The following is a 19,682-nucleotide window of genomic DNA, read 5'->3' as shown; positions in this document are numbered from 1 at the left end:
CAAGAGATATTTCACGGCAATTAAAGAAATAAAAAATATTCAGAATACCAGATGGTAGCAAGTGATAAGAACTCCAGCTTCACTATCAGCTAAATATAGCTGATATTTAACAAGCTTTAACAAGAGATATTTCAAGGCAATTCACGAAAAAAAAACTATTCAGAATACCAGATGGTAGCAAGTGATAAGAATTCCAGCTTCACTATCAGCTTGATATAGCTGAGGCATATAACAAATGCAAAATAGCTCTTTGAAAGTAGGTGCTGGCCCTTTGCAGAAGACCAACAGCAAAAAATTCACTTACTATCCAAATGCCAGTCATGCTTTCTGGTCTCTTTCAAAGGCTGCTGGGCACATGTGCTTCTATTTTTCTCTCTCTCTCTCTCTCTCTCTCTCTCACTCTCACTCACCTAGGTGGCATCTCCTAAAAATAAAGCTGACCTCCTGGCATCATTCTTTCCTCCTCCAATTCTACATATATGACCAAGACAAATAATTTCCTAACATACTCACTGCACCACGAGCTTCATGGGGGGGTCTTTCAGCAAAAAAACATCAGAAATCTTAAATAACATTATCATCATCATATTCTTATGTACCCTCAGGAGGTGTACAAGATACTATAACAGTAGTATGAGATGTGAAGTTATATCATTACAAACTTCCTACTGATAGTTTTTCTCCAAACTCCACATCACACACATATCAACCGTTATTACAATTGTTATGTCACATGACAGTTTGAATAACACAGAGTACATAATTACCATACTGAATACTCAACATAATAGAAACTTATTTCTCACAAACAACAAATTCTCACCAAATAAAACTTGTTAAAACAAACATATTAAAAAAGACATTTATGTGAGATTTTACAAGGAATACTCACCTGAAATGTTGTGGGGGGTTCAAGGTTATAATAGAAGATACAGCCAAGAAGTATCTAGGCCCAATTGGAAGACCAAGAGACCCATGGATATCAGCTTCAACATGGTATCTGATTGAAAGGAGTCAGCTGCAGAGACAAAGAGATGCAAGGACTGAAGAATATAAAAGATTACATGGAGAAGTGAGAAAGCCATCAGACAGGAAAAGGAAAATTTTTATGCTAATAAGTTGGGAAGAGATAGAATTCCAGATTAAAATGAACAATTATAAAAGGATGTTTCATTTAGTGCATGATGTAAAGCACAAATTTAAGCCCAAATTGAATGTTATCAAAGACAGGAATGGAGAAGTACTAACAGAAAAATGAAAAACACAGATAGAAACAGTACTGTGAGGAACTGTACAGCAGAAAGGATCAGGATAATTTTGGAGGAGCCCTCTTACCAAGAAAATTTTCGATTTGGAACGCCCTTCACTTAGGCATGCATATTTTTTGAGGCAAAGATGCCCAAGGAACAAGCAGGTTTTAGGAAAGGAAAGGGTACAGAGACTACTCCAAAAGTTTTGACTGCGTTCAGTATAAGAAATTGTGGGAAGTAATGAAATTAATGGGTTTTCCTCAACACATTATCAGGCTGATAGCTAACTTGTACAGTGAGCAGGAAGCACAGCAAGAACAGGTGTTGGATTAATGGATTAGGTTCAGATCGGCAGTTAGGCAAGGATGCCTACTTACGCCTCATTTGTTTAGTATCTATGCAAAGAACATTATGCATGAAGTACTGGATGAGCTTAACACAGGAATTCGGACAGGTGGTAGACTGATCAGTAATCTGAGGTATGTTGATGATTCAGTACTCCTATGTAATGACAAGGAAAAACTAGGACAAATTCTTAACAAAACTGATAACATCAGTAAGAACAGAGGACTTCATCTCAATCCTAGCAAGACAAAGATTATGGTTCTCAAAGGACATACACACAGGAAGCTTCTGAAAACGTTTCCCTTAACAGAGAAAGAACTTCCATTATTAATATGGAGAACTGCTGTTCAGAAGACATCAGAAGAAGACTAGGAATGGCTAAAATAATAGTCAGAGACTTGTCTAAAATCTGGAAAGATAGATTTATCTCCACAGGAACAAAGTTGAGGATTTTGGATGCAGCTGTTTTTCCAATAGTGATTTATGAATGTGAGACCTGGAGCCTAAAGAAGTATGATAGGAAAAGAATAGTTGCTTTTGAGATGTGGCATTACAGAAGGCTGTTGAGGATATTATATACTAAAAGGCAGTCAAATTGATAGTCTAGAAAGGTGCTAAAAAGATAGGCAGAACTTTAAGCTCCTTAAAGATATTGACAGAAGAAAGCTGAAATACTTGGGATGCATTGAAAGGATGACTTCACAAAACAGTAATAGAAGCTAAAGTTCCTGGAAAAAGAGTAAGATATAAGACCTTCAATGACATGGATGGATAATGCGTATGGAGTGAATGATCTTCAGAGTCTCCAGAAAGGCATATGACAGGACCACCTGGTGAGGATTGGTATAGAACATTACTAAGGAAAGGAGTGATCACACAACATCTGATGATGTCCAATGAACTAATGGAGAGATTCAAGTATAATGTATTGCTGGAAAACGTGGCAAGTGAACTGGACGTAAATGTATTGAAGGATACATATATTATGTCGAAGAGAATGTACATGAACACCTTGAACATTGAGACGTCTTCAAATGATAGTAAACACTAAATTAAACATGTTTCTATGTGTTATAGTAATACAGTAATAATAATACATGAGAAATTACCTTGTATCAGCCATACAAGAACTGGAACTGCTTCCTGAATTGAGATAAGATAACTGTGACCCTTCTTATTAATGCTAAGGTTGTATAGAGCCATCAGACAAAGCCTGAGTAGAAAAATAACATAATACATTTTATAAGTATAGTACCATACTGAATAAAATAATTCAGATTTTATTGTCCATATATTGGTTTCAGTTGTGATTATCAGAGTGTATTTGAGTATCTAAATAATCTAGGATATTCTATATCAATTTATATAACATCTGAGCTGGATATGTTTAGAATTATTGCTCAGGTAAGACCATAAGACACATATGTTATATCTGTGAACAAAGTATGTTCTTGGGCCATTCTCTCCATTTTTGGAGGAAAATCCCAGCTGCTGGGAGAGAAATCCTACCACTTCCCTCTTGACTAAAAAGTTTCTCACTTATTTAAAAATTTCATTTTAAATTTGCAATTTGTACTCATTAGAGTTCAAACTCATGGTTACTATTTGCAAAACGTTGCTGAGCAGCCATGAGGTGTAATTAAGCAGGACAACTTCCTATAAATGGAAATGTTTAAGGCAATCATTCCTGTTTAAGTTTGATCAGTGAATAAGAGCTTCACAGCTTTCTTTATATAATCTTGCTAACAGAAACAAGCTTTCCAGTAATAACACTTTAGTTTTTTTCAGCAACCCACCATCTTGTAAAAATGGACCTGATTTCTCCAACTCGCAGAAATAGATGTACTTTTGGTGCTCTTCTAAATGTACGTGAGTGCATTTAGAAGCGTGTTTGTGAAATTCCTTATTCTATTTCAGAGACAATCCAGTTAGAAGCTGAACATATATGATTCAAATCTATATCTCCTCAGCCTAACTTTACTAAAGAAGAAATTTAGGATTTATCAACTCTAATATGTACGAACATAACTATTAATGAGATTTGATAAAGGACTTGTTTTTGCAATCCAAGATAAAAATGATTATTTCAGGAAGTATAACATTTTGTGATCATTCTACATACCAATTCATCTCCAGAGACTCGACACAAAATTGCAAATCAACTGTGAAGAGGACATATTGCAAAGGTATGCAAAACAGCACATCAGGTTATGTGGTTGTTGTTAAAGAACAAACTAACAAGCAGGGATAGAGAGAGGTTATTGTTCCCCCTATAAGGCTTTAATAAGCTGCATCTGGACTATTGTAGGCAGATCTGGATGCCCATATTCCATGGAGAAGTTGTGGAGAGGATCCAGTGGTGAGTAACTAAGATCATGGCAGGTCTAGGAGATGCTCCATTTAAGAATAGGTTGATGGTCTGTGTTGATGGCTTCAAAACCTAGCTGACAGGCAAAAAAAAAAGCAAACATGATAGAAGCATATGTTATTAAAGGGGTTTCAAAGGACTGACACTGAAGACTTTTTTCAGTACATGGTAGAAAGGTCACTCATGGAAATTGTGTAAGAGTGGGTAGCAAGGGGAGGGTGTTAGGACTAAGAGGGTGGTGAATGGGTGGAATGGGTTGCCAGAGGTGGTTGGGAGTGCATCATCAGTGAATGAGTTTTAAGGAGAAACTCATTCACTGATGTTTCTCCTTAAACATCAGTGAATGATGTTTAAGGAGAAACATCATTCACTGATGATGTTTCTCCTTAAGAGAAACATCATAAGTTTCTCTTAAGGAGAAACTTATGATGTTTCTCTTAAGATCATAAGTTTTTGAATGATTATATTTAATCACTGACAATTATGTCCATTTTACATATGACAGATGACATTGGACTACTGAAAAAACGTGTTTTTTTGCATGAATATTGTTTTCTGCTATACTCTGTGGACAGTAGAGTTTCTTCTTTGGGAGAAGAAACACCCAAATGTAATGGTATAGCAGAAGGCAGGAGATGGCAGCCATATGGTATGGGAATGAGAATTCCTAGGAATCTCTTGGATCCCTGATATGCACAAAGTACCTGTACAGGTACCTTTTCCTGGTGGAACAGATATATTTCAGTAGGATAAAGTGTCAGTATTATTTGAAAGTGGTTCACTGCACATGACATCAACTCCTAGATATTACCATGACTGCCATATTTGTCAGATTTGAATCCCATAAAACATTTCTGGAATTAATTGGATTGAGAGATCTAGCATTTGAATCCTGAACACATAAGTGTAGATCTACAGGTAACAATCTGGAAAACACTTTCAAATAATATGATATTCAAAAGTCTTATAGAGTCCATGATATGCTGCATAGCAACCGTTTTAGCAGCGAGAGAGGCTTTACAAAATATTAGAATGATCAAAATATTCTGATTAGACAGTGCAGTGTGTGTGTGTGTATGTCTGTTTGTTTATTTTTTTGTAATAGCAATTTCAATATCATAATGAAGGTTTATTTTCTTGATCCTGAGAAATAGTAATAATATTTTTGGTTTACAGATCAAGTGTTGATCAATTTTATTAACTTAACCAACTAGTTTCGCCAAACTTTAACTGTTGGCGTCTTCAGGGCATTTACACATAGGCCAAAACAATCTCACAATTATGTGTAACTATAAAACTGAAAAGAATAATTACAAATAAAATAGTATCTACTTTATTTGTAATTATTCTAGGCAGTTTTTTACAGTTATTCTTGTCAGTTTTATAGTTACACATAATTGTGAGATTGTTTCAGCCTATGTGTAAATGCCCTGAAGATGCCAATGGTTTAAGTTTGGCGAAACTAGTCAGTTAAGTTAATAAAATTGATCAACGCTTGATCTGTAAACCAAAAATATTATTACCAATTTCAATATCGTTTTCTTTAAACTCAAACGGTTATAGATTGAGTTCTTCTGCATTTAACACTGTACATTCTAATACATACTACAGTTTTCAATTGTTATTCAATTATATATTCTCTTTAACTGTATCTGAGCATCAGTAATGATCATAAAACATGACAGAATAATGTGCAGCTGTTAAATATTTTGTTATAGACATCTCATCTCATCTTCCTTTTCCCTCTTTTACCTTGCGGTGTCGAGGGTTAGTTAATCCTCAAACCGTTCACAGGATAAGGTGGTCAGCCCTATGCTCCAGTGGTGATGAGTTCTCAAGGCCAGTTTGCCTGCTTTGCAGGATGAAAAACCCCAGGATAAACTGGGGAAAAAATCTTGCTGTCCACGCCCAAGACTGGCTAACTTGGCTATGGCTGAGGAAGATCCTTCAGCTCCTCATGTCACCAATGGGAATCGAACCTAGGGCACTCCTTCCCCAGGCATATGGTTGTGAAGCGCACAGCCACTAGGCTAACCGCACGGACCTATTCTAGACATAAGTGTGACAAATGTATATTGAAACTAATGCTATGCTTAGCATAAGTACATTGCAGATGATTAACATATTAGCAATAATTTAATGATAGCAATGTTTCAACTTGTTAACAACAAGTTGTTAACTTGAAAGTTAGTGCAATGAAATGCAAAACTGGCTGTCTGATAGATATCAGCAAATTGTGTGTGGTGTGATACTAACCCTAAAAAGAAAGATAACAAATAGCATATCAAAGGGTTCTGCTCTGCTCTGGAACTATAAATGAATAAATGAAACTGACTAGTGTTTCATTTATTTGCTAATGATATTGCATGTGGATTAACTCATGTTGAAGTTTAATGGAGAAAACACATGTCTAGAGATAATAATTACTAAATTTATTTGGCTAATAAATTAATATGCCAATATTTTACCACACCCATAGATGGCACTTATGATATCCTGCCTTTTGTACTCCACATTAATCTTCCTGCTAGCATTTCTGTATGCATGCATGATTAGTTGTATTTCTTTGTGTCCGTGAAGATGCCTAGGTAACCAAGGCAAAATACTGACATATTAATTTAGTAATTAAATAAATTTAGTTAGTAATTATTATCTCTAGATATGTGTTTCCTCCATTAAACTTGAACATAAGTGATAATCAACATCTAAGTATCCATACTAGAATACATGTAAATTGAATGGAAATGGACATGGTACACAGAGAGAGAGTAATAAAAATTATTTTGATGTAATTAGTTGTCTCTTCAGAAAGATTTAAACAAGCCGGTAGCTTGAAAAATGAGTGACTTCTTTTAATGTTGCTATGCATATAGTTTTGCACTTTGGAATAGAGATGTAAAGCTATGCTTCAGGAGATGTGCAATATTGAGGACCTGGAAGTAACAGATACCAAGGAGTGAAATTCAGAAGACATACCGGAAGAACTGTAACAATCACAAATGAAGAGGATACTAAAAAACAACAACAAGATACTTATTCCACTATAAGGACTTCATCAACCATACCCAGACTATGGTGCACAGATTTGGTCCTCCCAATTTTGGCAGTGCTGAGATTCTAGAGGTTCTTGAGACAAGATTTTGTAATGTGAGTTAGGTTGAGAGAATGAAAAATTAATACACAGCTTTGAATGGGCAGAGAGAGAGAATTTTTTTTTTTTTAATCCCCTATGAACAATTGTATACAAACTAGATTACATTAGTGACATGAGTGAGTTAATGATTACATAAATTGTGAGGTGCTGCTTTAGAGACCATACATAGAACTTTTTCCCACTTCAGGCCAGTGAAATTCTTTTATTCTCTATCACTGAAATAGAGATATATGATATGATAGAGAGATTTAAGATTAAGACATTCCCTTTCTTTTAGTGTTACATGGTGATCACCATTCATTTTAGAAATTATGGACTTTACAACAGCATTATAAGTAACTATTTTAATATCCTGACATTTCGATCTTCATATTAAGATCATCATCTGGAGCATATACAAATATACAGAACAAGCTGAGTTACATTACATACAGTAAGCTAGAGAAACAATGAATTGATCACAAGTTATTCTACTGGCATAACCTCTAGTGAAAAAAATATATATATATTATTTATAAACTACATCAAACTAAATTCTATTTATGATAACATGAATAAACATTCTTTCTTACAGATAGTTTTCTTTCAGTAACAATGATGTCTTATTTTTTAGCATTACAATTGTTACTTTTGATTTAGGATCCTGGATTTTCTACAGTCCTGTTTATAGTTGCTCTTAGAATTAGAAAATTTCTGATCATGCGCTGAACTAGAATATGGTATTATAAATTTTAATAAATTTTTTTAAAAAAATAATTCAGGTTATTTTTTGGGTACCCCCCCCCCCTACCAGATTATTTTATAAAAGGAACAATGGTTGTAGTATTCTATACAATGCTTGATACATTTCTGATGATGTATTGGAGGGGAATTAAGAGTACTTATAATCAGACACAATTTATTAATAATTATGACTTCTGCATCCTTATATTCATTATTCGCATTAAGCTATTTAATAATTTATAAAATTTAAACTAATAACAAATTTCTATTTGCTTATAATAATTAATTACAAATAAACACTTAATATTTGCACATTCACTACATTGCTCCAACTGTTATTCTAAAAGGTTGAAGTTTCTCCTTTTTATCTTTTCTATTAGGTATGTGAGGCACCAATTCCACTGAAATGTATCCATTCTTCTAATCCTATAAAAATGCAAGCAGCACCAACAGCCACTTAACATCCATTCAGGAACCAGCTGCAAATCCACTGAATACTTCTCCCCCCCCCCTCCCCCCACACCATTCTATTTAATTTCCATGCTGCAGTCTTCTTTGCTATATGAAGTATTCTCAAGGTCTACAATCTAAAACTATTCAAAAAGAACATCAATGGATTATTTCTTTTAACTTCTGCCTGCACACAGTATCAGCGTGTGAATGGTCCTGCAACCTTATGTGTGTGGGATTGATATTAAAAAAATTATATTGGATCCCATTAAGAAGGAAATGCATAAAAAGATAATTGTGTCTCATCTTCCCTTTTGTAGTAGGCTCAATGGTCTGTCATAGCCAAGTTACTTGGCTTATTAGAAACCTGATAGGGCAATTAATTCCCTGCATTGTCAATGAACTGTATATATTTCTGGCCATTATGCCTGCTATATGAGATGAAAAACCCATGCCTTTGGAACTAAAAAAAGCCTACCGCCTGCATACGAGACTGGCTAACTTACTTGCAGTTGAAAATCCTGATAACGGCTTTCCAGACAGAATTTGAACATAGGCTTTTCCAGCCAAAGGGCTTCATGTACACCAAATGAGCTATGGAGACTCTAAAAAAGATAACTGTGGAAGAAATGTAGAGAGGTAGAAAGGTGATAGAGGTGCATAAACAGTATAGTAGAGAATAAGCTACAAGAGAACAACAGTCACAGTAAAAAGGGTAGGAAATATCAAATTATAAGAGGAAAGAAAGTTCTTTCATTGTTAAGTAGAAGAAAGAATGAATGATTATGGTAGAATAACTGGTGAACAGAAATGCAGAAACATACTGCTGTAGAAGCACTTGAATAACTAAATAACCCACTTTGTGAATGTATGTTATTTAGGTGGAAATTATAAAATACTTGATACTAGGAACACATGAGAGAATGAAGACAAATGAGCTGGCAATGTTATGTAGATGTGCAAATTCATCTGAAGAATGGAATTGCACATCTGCTGAATATTATGCTGGATCTGCAACAAAGAAGCATTTGGTTCAGTTAGGCATAGTGCAGAAAGAACTGTGACATTGATGATCCTTTCTGTGTAATCCTTGGAAATCAACATCTCACATTAACTATGAACTGCACTGCATTTACTGCAATCCACAATAAGGAAGAGTCTGAGAAAACATCTTGCCATCCTTATAAACTTAAATGGTAAAAACATTATGCAGCCCTTGAAAATTAATATGTGCTAGCTGTGAATGGTATTTTTGCAGTTTGCAGTAAACAGTATGGAATATTCTGAGACAATGTCTTGCTTTCTGTTCCTATAAATATATATTATGCCAAGACACATTAATTTTGCTGAGACATATTTGGACCATCTTAGTATAAGTGAAACCATCATGTCCAAAATTTGTTTTAGTGATGGGAAGTAATATTTAAAAAAATCAAACAGAAAGAAAACCATCAAGCAAGAAACTCTTATTTCTATGTTTATAGAATCAATGGACAATTGTAGTTAATCAAATATTAAAATTAAAAAAAAAATTGCTAACTTCCTTTTTGATGAAATGAAGCTCATACTTTCTAATGGTGTGAGTTTCATTTATGTAATGCCAATTGGTTTATTGTGAATATGATTTTGAATACATTCTGTTTTTTGTGTTCACACTGTATATATATATATATATTAACCAGTAACATATTCTAACAGTTCTATGAAATGATTTTTCCATGGACCAGACAGAATTGAATTCAAGGGTTAATTTAGTCTGCTGACCATGATTTGGATATCATTGATATAAAAATAGAATTTAAAATACATTGTACATATCTTCTAATATATAAGAAAATACACATTACCTTTTCATATCAGCCATGACTCCTGTCTTCTCTCCAAGTAGACATATCAGAGTGTCAATAACCTCTCTGCCTACTTCATGACACATCAAAAAGTCTCGACCAACTGATGCAGCAGCAACATCTAATGAAGATATCTATATGTATTATATTGTTAGAATTATATTTTTAAAAAATTTTACATAGAAAAATTATTTTTAACAGTATAAAAATTACTATTTGATCACTAAAATGCTTTACTAAATGTTCCAAGTTCTGAATGATTGTGTCACAGAATATTACAGTGACAAAATCTTGTTTGTATATATTCATGCCAAATTTCAACCAAAAACCACATGACAAAAAAAGCATCTGATGAAATAATATTTATAAAATAATAATAATAAATAACCATTCAAGAATGGCTAATAATACATATCTAACATATTGTGTTTATGTTTTCTTATTAAATCAAGTTTAAACTATTTTTAATCCTGCATTTATCTTTTTAACAGTTTTTTTATAATGAAATTCACTGAAGTGATAGGTGCTATGGGTAACACATCAGTGCTTCTCATACTCATGATGTCTGACAGAAAACTCATGTTATGGGGAAGTGTCATTCCAGAACCCAACAAAACAGCAAAAATATCAAAGTAATCTTATTCCATCTTCATTCCCCTTATACAGTATATCCATATTCTATTCTGATCAGAATATATTCCTATCATGATCCTGAATAATAATTCTCAAAAATCTAAAATTCCCTAATCCGCATTATGGACTACCATCTTACTGAAGTGAGATGGTTTGTAAATCCCTGGCAACCATAAGAATTATGTTGTTGGGAATGTAACCTCTTGTAGGGCTGCCTAGCCAGGAAGAGGTTGGGGGGGGGGGGGGGAGTTCAATGAGATGTAGTCTCTGGTCCTCCAGGCTGGGGAATGTGCAATATAATTTGTCCATATAATGATAAGCACCAAGGAAGAAATATAGCAGATTTATCTGCAATAAACTGACAATGCAAGAGAAAATTACAATGATTGGAAATTAGACAGCATAAAACATTACAACTGTTGAGAGCAAAATGCAGAGAATTAATATTTTGATTTAAAGAAAATAAAAACAATGAAAAAAAAATAGATAAACACATAATGATATATAGCAGAATAGAGAAGAGCAGAACAGCTTATTGTGAGACGGGCACAATAATAGATTAGAAATGGAAAACAAACATTTAAAAAATATATATAATCTAAAATTTAAAAGAAAATTACACAATATCAATATTTTAAAATTGAAATATTTTATGAAACACTATAAAAACAAATCATTAAGTGACATGGCAAAACATTTTAATGAGAGAAGCCAAAAGTTAGAGGAATTTGAAAATAACCAATGTTTTCTATAAGATAACATAGAAAATGTATGTACAATGTAATATTGCAGATATGTTCACAATATTAAGATATGTTGCATAATATTGTTATTTAATAAATAAAAATACAAGATTAGCGTGAGAAAATAAGTATGAGATTATGGATTCTAGGTGTAATTGAAATCTTGAAGGGGAAATTAAAAAACAATGTTTAAAAGATTAAGTGTGAAAACAAGAAGATAAGTGTGAAATTCACTGAATACAATTCAAATCACCACTTACTCCATAGCATGCTATATATGCATGTTCACATAGTGCAAATGTATTTTGGTTTTCATATAAAATAATAGCTATTATCATCCAATTTTAACAAAAATTAAGACAGCTGGAAAAATTTTTTGCAGTCTTGAATCATCAGTTTTTTCTTTCTTGTTTTGATTTATTTCGTGAAGGTAAATGGATGACGAAGCTAAAACACAATACTGGCCATTGAATTAGAAACCTTTATACTGATATACGTAAACATCACACAACAGATTTGCAAAATACTTAGTCACATGTATAACCACATGTTCTTCCAGGGAACTAGTTAAAAATACCTGACTATTTTAATAATAAGGTGTGTCACCTTTTGACTACATCACTTCTGCATCATTTCAACCTTGGTATTTCTCCTGGGTCTGGTCTGGCTCCCACTGATGAGAGCTCAATAAAGGTTGAAACAAGTCTGGGCAGTGCTCCTTCCCATAAAGCATAGCATTATACATATGTGAGAGGATGTGTGTTTTGCATTATGGGATACCAAGGCAACTGATGTGAAGTCATTAGCCTTTATATACAAGTAGCCCAGTTGTGAAGATACTTCATGCACAAACATTGTTTGCTTACTCCTTTCTTTTAGGCTTGCACGGTGATCCGAATGCATTTTTGAAAATTATGGAGATAACTACCGTGTTTGAATAAAAACTTTAGTTTAATATAACTAAAATCTACAATTCGACATTTCGACCTTTATGTCAAGGTCATCTTCTGGAGCGTACAAATATACACAAGAAACAAGCTGTACTACAATCAAACTGGTTCGTTAAAGACACTGACCAACCGCTACCACAATTGTTGGCCTGACCTCTGGTGAAAAAAAAAAAAAAATAAAATAAAATAAAAATAAAATAAAAAATTATACATCAACGCTAGAGTCCTATTATTTGTGTTGTCTACTATATACATATATTAACATTATTCCAGCCAGTTGGAGTGGAATGGTTTCTAATACTAGCGGATTGGTTAGAGTCCTGACTTTAACGAACCAGTTTGATTGTAGTACAGCTTGTTTCTTGTGTATATTTGTATGCTCCAGAAGATGACCTTGACATAAAGGTCGAAATGTTGAATTGTAGATTTTAGTTATATTAAACTAAAGTTTGTATTCAAACACGGTAGTTGTCTCCATAATTTTCAAAAATGCATTGTTTGCTTACACTTGGATAAAGATTAAACCAAGAATATAAATTCTTAGCATCTTTAATTTTAATGTTAGTAATCATAATATTTTTGTACTTTGGATTCATGGATGCTTAATTTTTATAATATTGTTGTCATTCCCGTAAACTGCTGAAACATGTTATTAATTACCATTATTATTTGACACCTCCAGGGAGTCCAAAGACTCGTCGAGGGAGAGTGTGCCAACAGCATCGAACGATTGGTCCCCTTCCAACTACTAACTGCGCTCAAACTTACTTAACTGAGCCATTAGTAGCAGAGGCTCTACCAATCGACCAACATTAAATGTGAAACATGTTAAAGAAATATTTTATATGTGTATTCTTTTAATATGAAGTCATAACTGTAATATAAATATTCACATTTAAATAATTATTGATCTAGAGACAAAGAAGTAACAATTAAGACATCACAATTTTTTTAAAGTGTATCACTAGCCCAAGTAACCAAGTAACTAGTCAGCTATTTCTATGTTAACAATGGAAATTGTACATAGCATACTGTATTTTAACTGGCTTATTTGTTGCAAGTGCAACATTTTTATTTTTATAATTTTTTATAATATTTATTATATTATTAACTTAATTTTTATAATATTGTTGTCATTCCCATAAATGGCTGAAACATGTTATTAAGTATTGTAAAAAAAAAAGGGGGGAGGAGGAATCAGGGTAACTACCCTTCTAAGGTTATCACAAAGGGGTAAACACTGTTCTGTTTTTATATTTATATTTATTTATTTATTATTATTTTTTTTATAACTGACATACGAAATTACCTTCCCTAAGTCTGGAATCTACCCAAAGTGTTACCTGTTGAAACTGATGTTTCATAAACAGCATTTCTCTACATTAAAATTATTCTGTAGCCACAACTGCTAAACAAACACCATGCACATGTGAAACATGTTAAAGAAATATTTTATGTGTGTATTCTTTTAATATGAAGTTATAACTGTAATATAAATATTCACATTTAAATAATTATTGAGCTAAAGACAAAAAAGTAACAATTAAGACATCACAATTTTTTTAAAGTGTATCACTAGCCTAAGTAACTAGTCAGCTATTTCTATGTTAACAATGGAAATTGTACATAGCATACTGTATTTTAACTGGCTTATTTGTTGCAAGTGCAGAGATTTTACTATTTTCAAGCTGTGAAAACAATCTAAACTGCATGTAGAAAATAAGCAACTTCAATTTGTCAAATTGCATTTAAACTTAATTGCGCAGTGTCCTGCCCAATTAAGTTTTTAAAGCAGCTCTGAATAATCATCAGAACCATTAACATTGTCAATCAAAAGAGCAGTTTCTAGGAAAACTAATAACAGGAAGCACTACAGGGGAAGATACATAGTTGCTCAATAAGATATGTCTAATGGAAATCTATGTAGATGAGTCAGAAACTTAATTGATAGTGAAAACATAGATAAATCCTTCAAAAGGAAAGACACTCGTTTAAGAATCTTGTGTGAAATGAAATAGTCATGAAGCAAAATATATATATATAAAGGAGTATTATTTTACAACTGTAAAAGCCTATAAACCAGGGCCAGTGTTCATCAGAAGGACATTAGGGGGATAATAAAAATACAGTTGTAATTGTTTGTTCACTGAGTAAGATAATGGATTAAAACAAGAATATAATTTGTCTGTTATTATTATTATTTATGGTATCTTCATGGAGTCTGGAGACTCATTGTGGGAGACCCAAATCAACCGTCATACACACAAATTCTATCATACCTCTCCTTGAATCCATTCACTGTCAGGGAACTCGCAACCAATTCTGGCAATCCATTCCACTTACTCACCACTCCCCACACAAAAAACCTGGTCTGCAAACCCCTACTAACTACACTCTTACACAACTTCCATGTTGGATGGCTCCTAGTTCTCTGACTATTCGTCATATCTTAAAAAATTTCGTTTTCATCAATTTTATAAAATTGCTTTAATCATAAAAGTTTCGATCATGTCCCCTCTTTTCCACCTATCAATTACACTTTATAATCCACAAGCCTTCAACCTATTCTCATAGGGAGTATTCCACAGACCTGCCACCAAGATGGCAGCAGGTCTGTGGAATACTCCCTATGTGAATAATGTGGAATACTCCCTATGTGGAATACTGTGGTATAAAGAGGGATAATAACTTCTTTATCTTTAATAATTGTTAACGTGTTTTTCAACATCTAAGTAATTAGGTGAGCTATTTTACCAACTTTTGCAATATGCCCTCTGAACTTTCACTCTTTTCCCATCATTATCCCTAGCCTCATCAATTTCCTGCAAACCAATACCATCAATATGATACACCATATGCGACCTTTTCAACCTGAAGTGCATAACCTTACATTTTGCAACATTAAATTACAATCCTTATCCTTTGTCCACAATGCCAATTTATTAAAATCATCCTGCAGGATATCTACATCACCTTTATCAACTATTGCTGTCCCCAGTTTTGCATCATCAGCAAACAACTGAATATCCCCTCTTAAATCTTTCCCTATGTTATTGATATACAAATTAAAGAGTAGTAGCCCTAGTATCAAACCCTGAGGTACCCAACTAGTTACCACCATCATTCTCTTAGACTCCACTCCACTATATATAATACTACTCTTTGGTGTCTGTCTGTCAACCTATTCACCATCACCCTATTAATACTACTAGCCTCATATCCATTCCCATCCTCTCAAATGTCTTGGCAAAGTCAAGCAGTATCATGGTGTAGCCCAGCGTTTCCCAAACTTTTCCTACAATGGAACACTTTACAAATCCTGAAATTTTCATGGAACACCTTGGTTATTTTGTAATGTATTAATTAATAATTAACTATTAATTTAGCTGATTTTTATTATTAATTAGTAATGATTATTAATTATTAATTAAACATCAATTAAACATAAATATCATTAAATTAATTTGTGCTGATTTTCATTGACATATCCCATTCTGATCACCAAAAATTTATAATATTATAAGTACTTATGAGTGAATGCAGACTTTTTCTCCTGTGTGCTGGTAGTTTTCCCCTCCTTTTGTACATCCTGGAGATCGCTTTGTAGGCTGGTGGTGGTGGATGACTCGCGCTATATGTTGCGTCACAAACACCTTCAATAAGAGATTTCTTAATACCAAAATTAAACAAAGTCCCTTGTCTCTTATTCATATTAAAATTGAAATCTGCAGGCCTATTACTTTTAAAAAATCACAGCACTACAGTTTCAAAACTTTCACCCTACAATACAAACTTGCGAAGTATTCAGTATTACTAGATTTGAGAAAACCGGATACAGAACTACCTTGATCTTCATTTTTAGTGGAAAAATTTTCTTTATACTTCCTTGCTGATTGGTCACTAACATTTGCAACACAGATGTTATTTCTTTCAGTTTTGAGAACAGAGGATATGCCACCCATTGTTGTAATCGGCTTGCAGGCAATTTTTATGATCGGTCATAAACAGCGGTATTTTCTTTCCCGATTGCTGAAAGATTTCAACGTGTGAAAATTGACGATAATTCATGAATATTTCCATGTTTAAAAATATGCTGCTTGATCACTGACATTTACTTCACAGATATCATTTCCTTCAGTTTTGAGAACAGAGGATATGGATATGCCGCCCATTGTTATAATCCGCTTGCAGGCAATTTTTATGACCAGTCATAAACAACGGTATTCCCTTTCCCAAATGTTGAAAGGTTTCGATATGTGAAAATTAACGATAATTCATGAATACTTCCAAGTTTAAAAATACACAGCTTGGTCACTAACATTTGCTACACAGATGTTATTAGGTGTTCTGGGTCTGAGCTTTTCGACATATTCACGAATATTATTCTCCTCAGAATATTTCCACTATAAAATATTTATTCATGAAAAATGCTTAGAAAACTAAAATGACAAATTCCAGAAGACCTTCTCTTGGAAAAGTTATTCACCTTCCATGGAACACAGTTTGGGAAACCCTAGTGTGGCCATTATAGTTCGCCCACCGATTAGAAGTCCCTCGACACTTCTGCGCATGTCAGAAAAAGGAGAATCCATTCTGATAATAGGGTAATCAATCTGTCTTCTGGGATGTGTTTGTTTATTATTATTATTATTATTAGTTTATTATTAGTCAGAAAATTTAGCTTTTCTTTTAAGAACATTGTAGTTTTTAAAGTGTAACTATTTTGCTTGTATAACAGTTGGAAAAATGTACGTAGAGTATTAACAAAATTAAAAAAGTATAGCATAAAACAAAAATTTAACTAAGTTTATTTTTAAGAAAGTTTTCTATAAAATAAAAATAATTATAATGAAAAACAGAAATTTTTTCAAGTGAACTTAGATATTCTAAATTTACAGTTGAGAGAACTGAGACACTTTAATGTCCTAAACCAATTAATTATTTATGACTTGTTGTGACTCTTTTAACAAACCCATGCAAAAAAAGGTTGGAAAAAAATACCATTATCAAATCCTTTTAATCTTCATAGTCATCTGAATCGGTGTCCGAATCGCCATCACTTTCACTTAAACTGATCACCAAAGGTTCGCTTAATTCTTCGATAATTCCATCACTGTCCCAATACATATTTTCCAATGAGGTGACATGAAAGAAATTTTCCCCAGTTTTGAACTGTAATACTTTCAGTCGCCTGTTCTAAAAGCTTAAAAAGTTTCAACATGTCAATATCTCCAGTTACGTTGCGATGGCAAATGAAACTTTTCACTTCTGCCCAAACATACTCAATAGCATTAATATCGCAATGATATGGTGGTAGCCTCAAAGCTAGAAATTCATGCTCTTTGAGCATCGTGTCAAATTTAAATAGTTTAGTTGTGGGAGAGTTTCTTTTGACCAAATTAAGCAATTCAATTTTTCGCATATCTGGGGAATGAGAAATGTTATTTGCAGAGAGCCAATCCATAAGAACTTGCTTCTTATTAGACCAATTTGGAACCTTTGTTTAATCGAATAGTGATATGAAGTATTATCAATTATAACAACAGCATTTTTAGGAAGGTTTGGAATCAGTTTTTCTTCTGCCCACTTTTCGAAGATCGTATGTTGGATTCTGAATATAAAGAGATTTGAGTAATTAATATTTACTTCAGAATCCAACATGATCTTCCATCGCATAAGCTAGACTTGTAATTATTATTTTATGTAAATCACTTGTTTATGAATTAATGCTCATGTAACTACCTTTAAGTTCTAATAATAACTAATTAATCAAGGATATATAATAATAGTGAAAAGACTCTGTATTAAAATATTATTAAGTTTATTTTATTTATTGCTATGTTAATATTATAAGAATTTGTATTCAACATTTTAACTGCATATTAATTGAAATGTAAATATTCCTTATTTGTTCCTGTATGTAGAGGTATAACTGGTAATTAGTTTACGGAATTAACAACGCATATAAAGTATATTAATTAAAGGTAACTTTAATAAATAACTTCTATATTTCGGCAACGTCACGTTGCCATCTTCAGGAACAGAAAGATATGGTATGTGCACACAGGCACTAACAAAAGCAAATGAGGAAGAAAGCAAGAAACTAATATTGTTCCTAAAGTCCTAATGGTGCCCTCTGGCAGGCTAATTTGGTTGTCTTGGCAGTTGGGCTGAAGTTCTCAAAATGTAAGTCTCCCAAATTTGGGGTAGTTTCATGCACCCAAATTTGTTGAGGTTAGGAACATTTTTTAGAGCTGCTGATGATTCCTTGAATAATCTTTCGTATTTAAACTTGCTGCAGTGTATTATTTTTGTTTTCTTCCAATGAATTCTATGGTGGGTATCTAAGGCATGGTCTGCCAGCCCAGAGCAGCTGTACTGGTGAAACCGGATGTAGTCTTTGTGTTCTGAAATCCTGATATTATCGTTGTTAATTCCGTAAACTAATTACCAGTTATGTATGACCAATATATAAGCCTTGCTACTAGAATTGAGGTATAACGTTGTGCAATGCCTCAGTTTTATTATATTTTGTTTTAGTTGTCATGGAGACGTATGTGAAATAGCAAGCACGAGTTTAGAACAGAGCGTGGCAGATTGGTATTGAAAGACTGGAAAGGATTTTAGTAGAGGAGAGTACGAGAATAATTTCGGCGGGAAGAAGGGATATATAAGCGAAGAACAGAGAAAACGATTCATTCAGGGGAATCAGAGTGAGATAATAGTGAACAGAGAGATAACAGCAAGTCGGCGAGTCAGTCAAGTAGCTCGCTAAGCTCTACTAGTCAAGGAGCAAGTTAGCTAGTAAGTTGCTGAATAACAAATAAAGCAACGGAAGATAGCAAAGTAGCAACTGGATGACTAGCGATAATTTTGTTGGGATTTTGACTCAGGACCGAACTTTCAGGGACACACGGAAACTTGAATAGCACAGAGTAACTAAAAGAAATAAGTAGAGGCAGCAAGGTTAAATTTATATGATAGCTATGCTAAGAGATATAGTGCCTAAGAGATTAATTAAATGCTGGAAGAATAGGCTACTGTGCATAAAAACTTCAGTTAAAGAATTACTGTGTGTTACCTTAGTTCATGAGTTATTGGTAGAATACTAAATTGGTCAAGTGATGTCAAAGATAGTACAAGTGTTTTGCTCCAAGCAAGAACCTTTAACTATGTGAATTGCGACCATTAATTTATTCAGTTATTACTAAGAGGATTT

At 33.4% G+C, this 19,682-nt stretch overlaps 1 protein-coding gene across 3 annotated transcripts in view; it reads right to left on the bottom strand.

The window, feature by feature from the left end:
• Positions 1 to 19,682, bottom strand: part of LOC150095606 (heat shock factor 2-binding protein-like) — a 142,567-nt gene that overhangs the window by 26,688 nt on the left and 96,197 nt on the right. For 2 of the 3 annotated variants that reach the window (XM_090410383.1, XM_090410382.1), the window contains exons 8-9: positions 10,138 to 10,258; positions 2,705 to 2,808 (exon numbers count right to left, since the gene is read on the bottom strand). In XM_090410383.1, the coding sequence (XP_090266509.1) occupies positions 2,705 to 2,808; positions 10,138 to 10,258 (225 nt within the window). Of the gene's footprint in view, positions 1 to 2,704; positions 2,809 to 10,137; positions 10,272 to 19,682 lie in introns of all 3 variants that reach the window. The other variant, XM_090410384.1, reaches the window with a different exon arrangement.

This window comes from Typopeltis vanoorti, chromosome 20, assembly GCF_054136105.1.
Source record: "Typopeltis vanoorti isolate ZY-2024b chromosome 20, IOZ_Tvanoo_1.0, whole genome shotgun sequence".
Lineage (NCBI taxonomy): Eukaryota > Metazoa > Arthropoda > Arachnida > Uropygi > Thelyphonidae > Typopeltis > Typopeltis vanoorti.
Note: the sequence above shows the minus strand (reverse complement) of the source record. Positions and strands in the feature narration are given on the sequence as shown.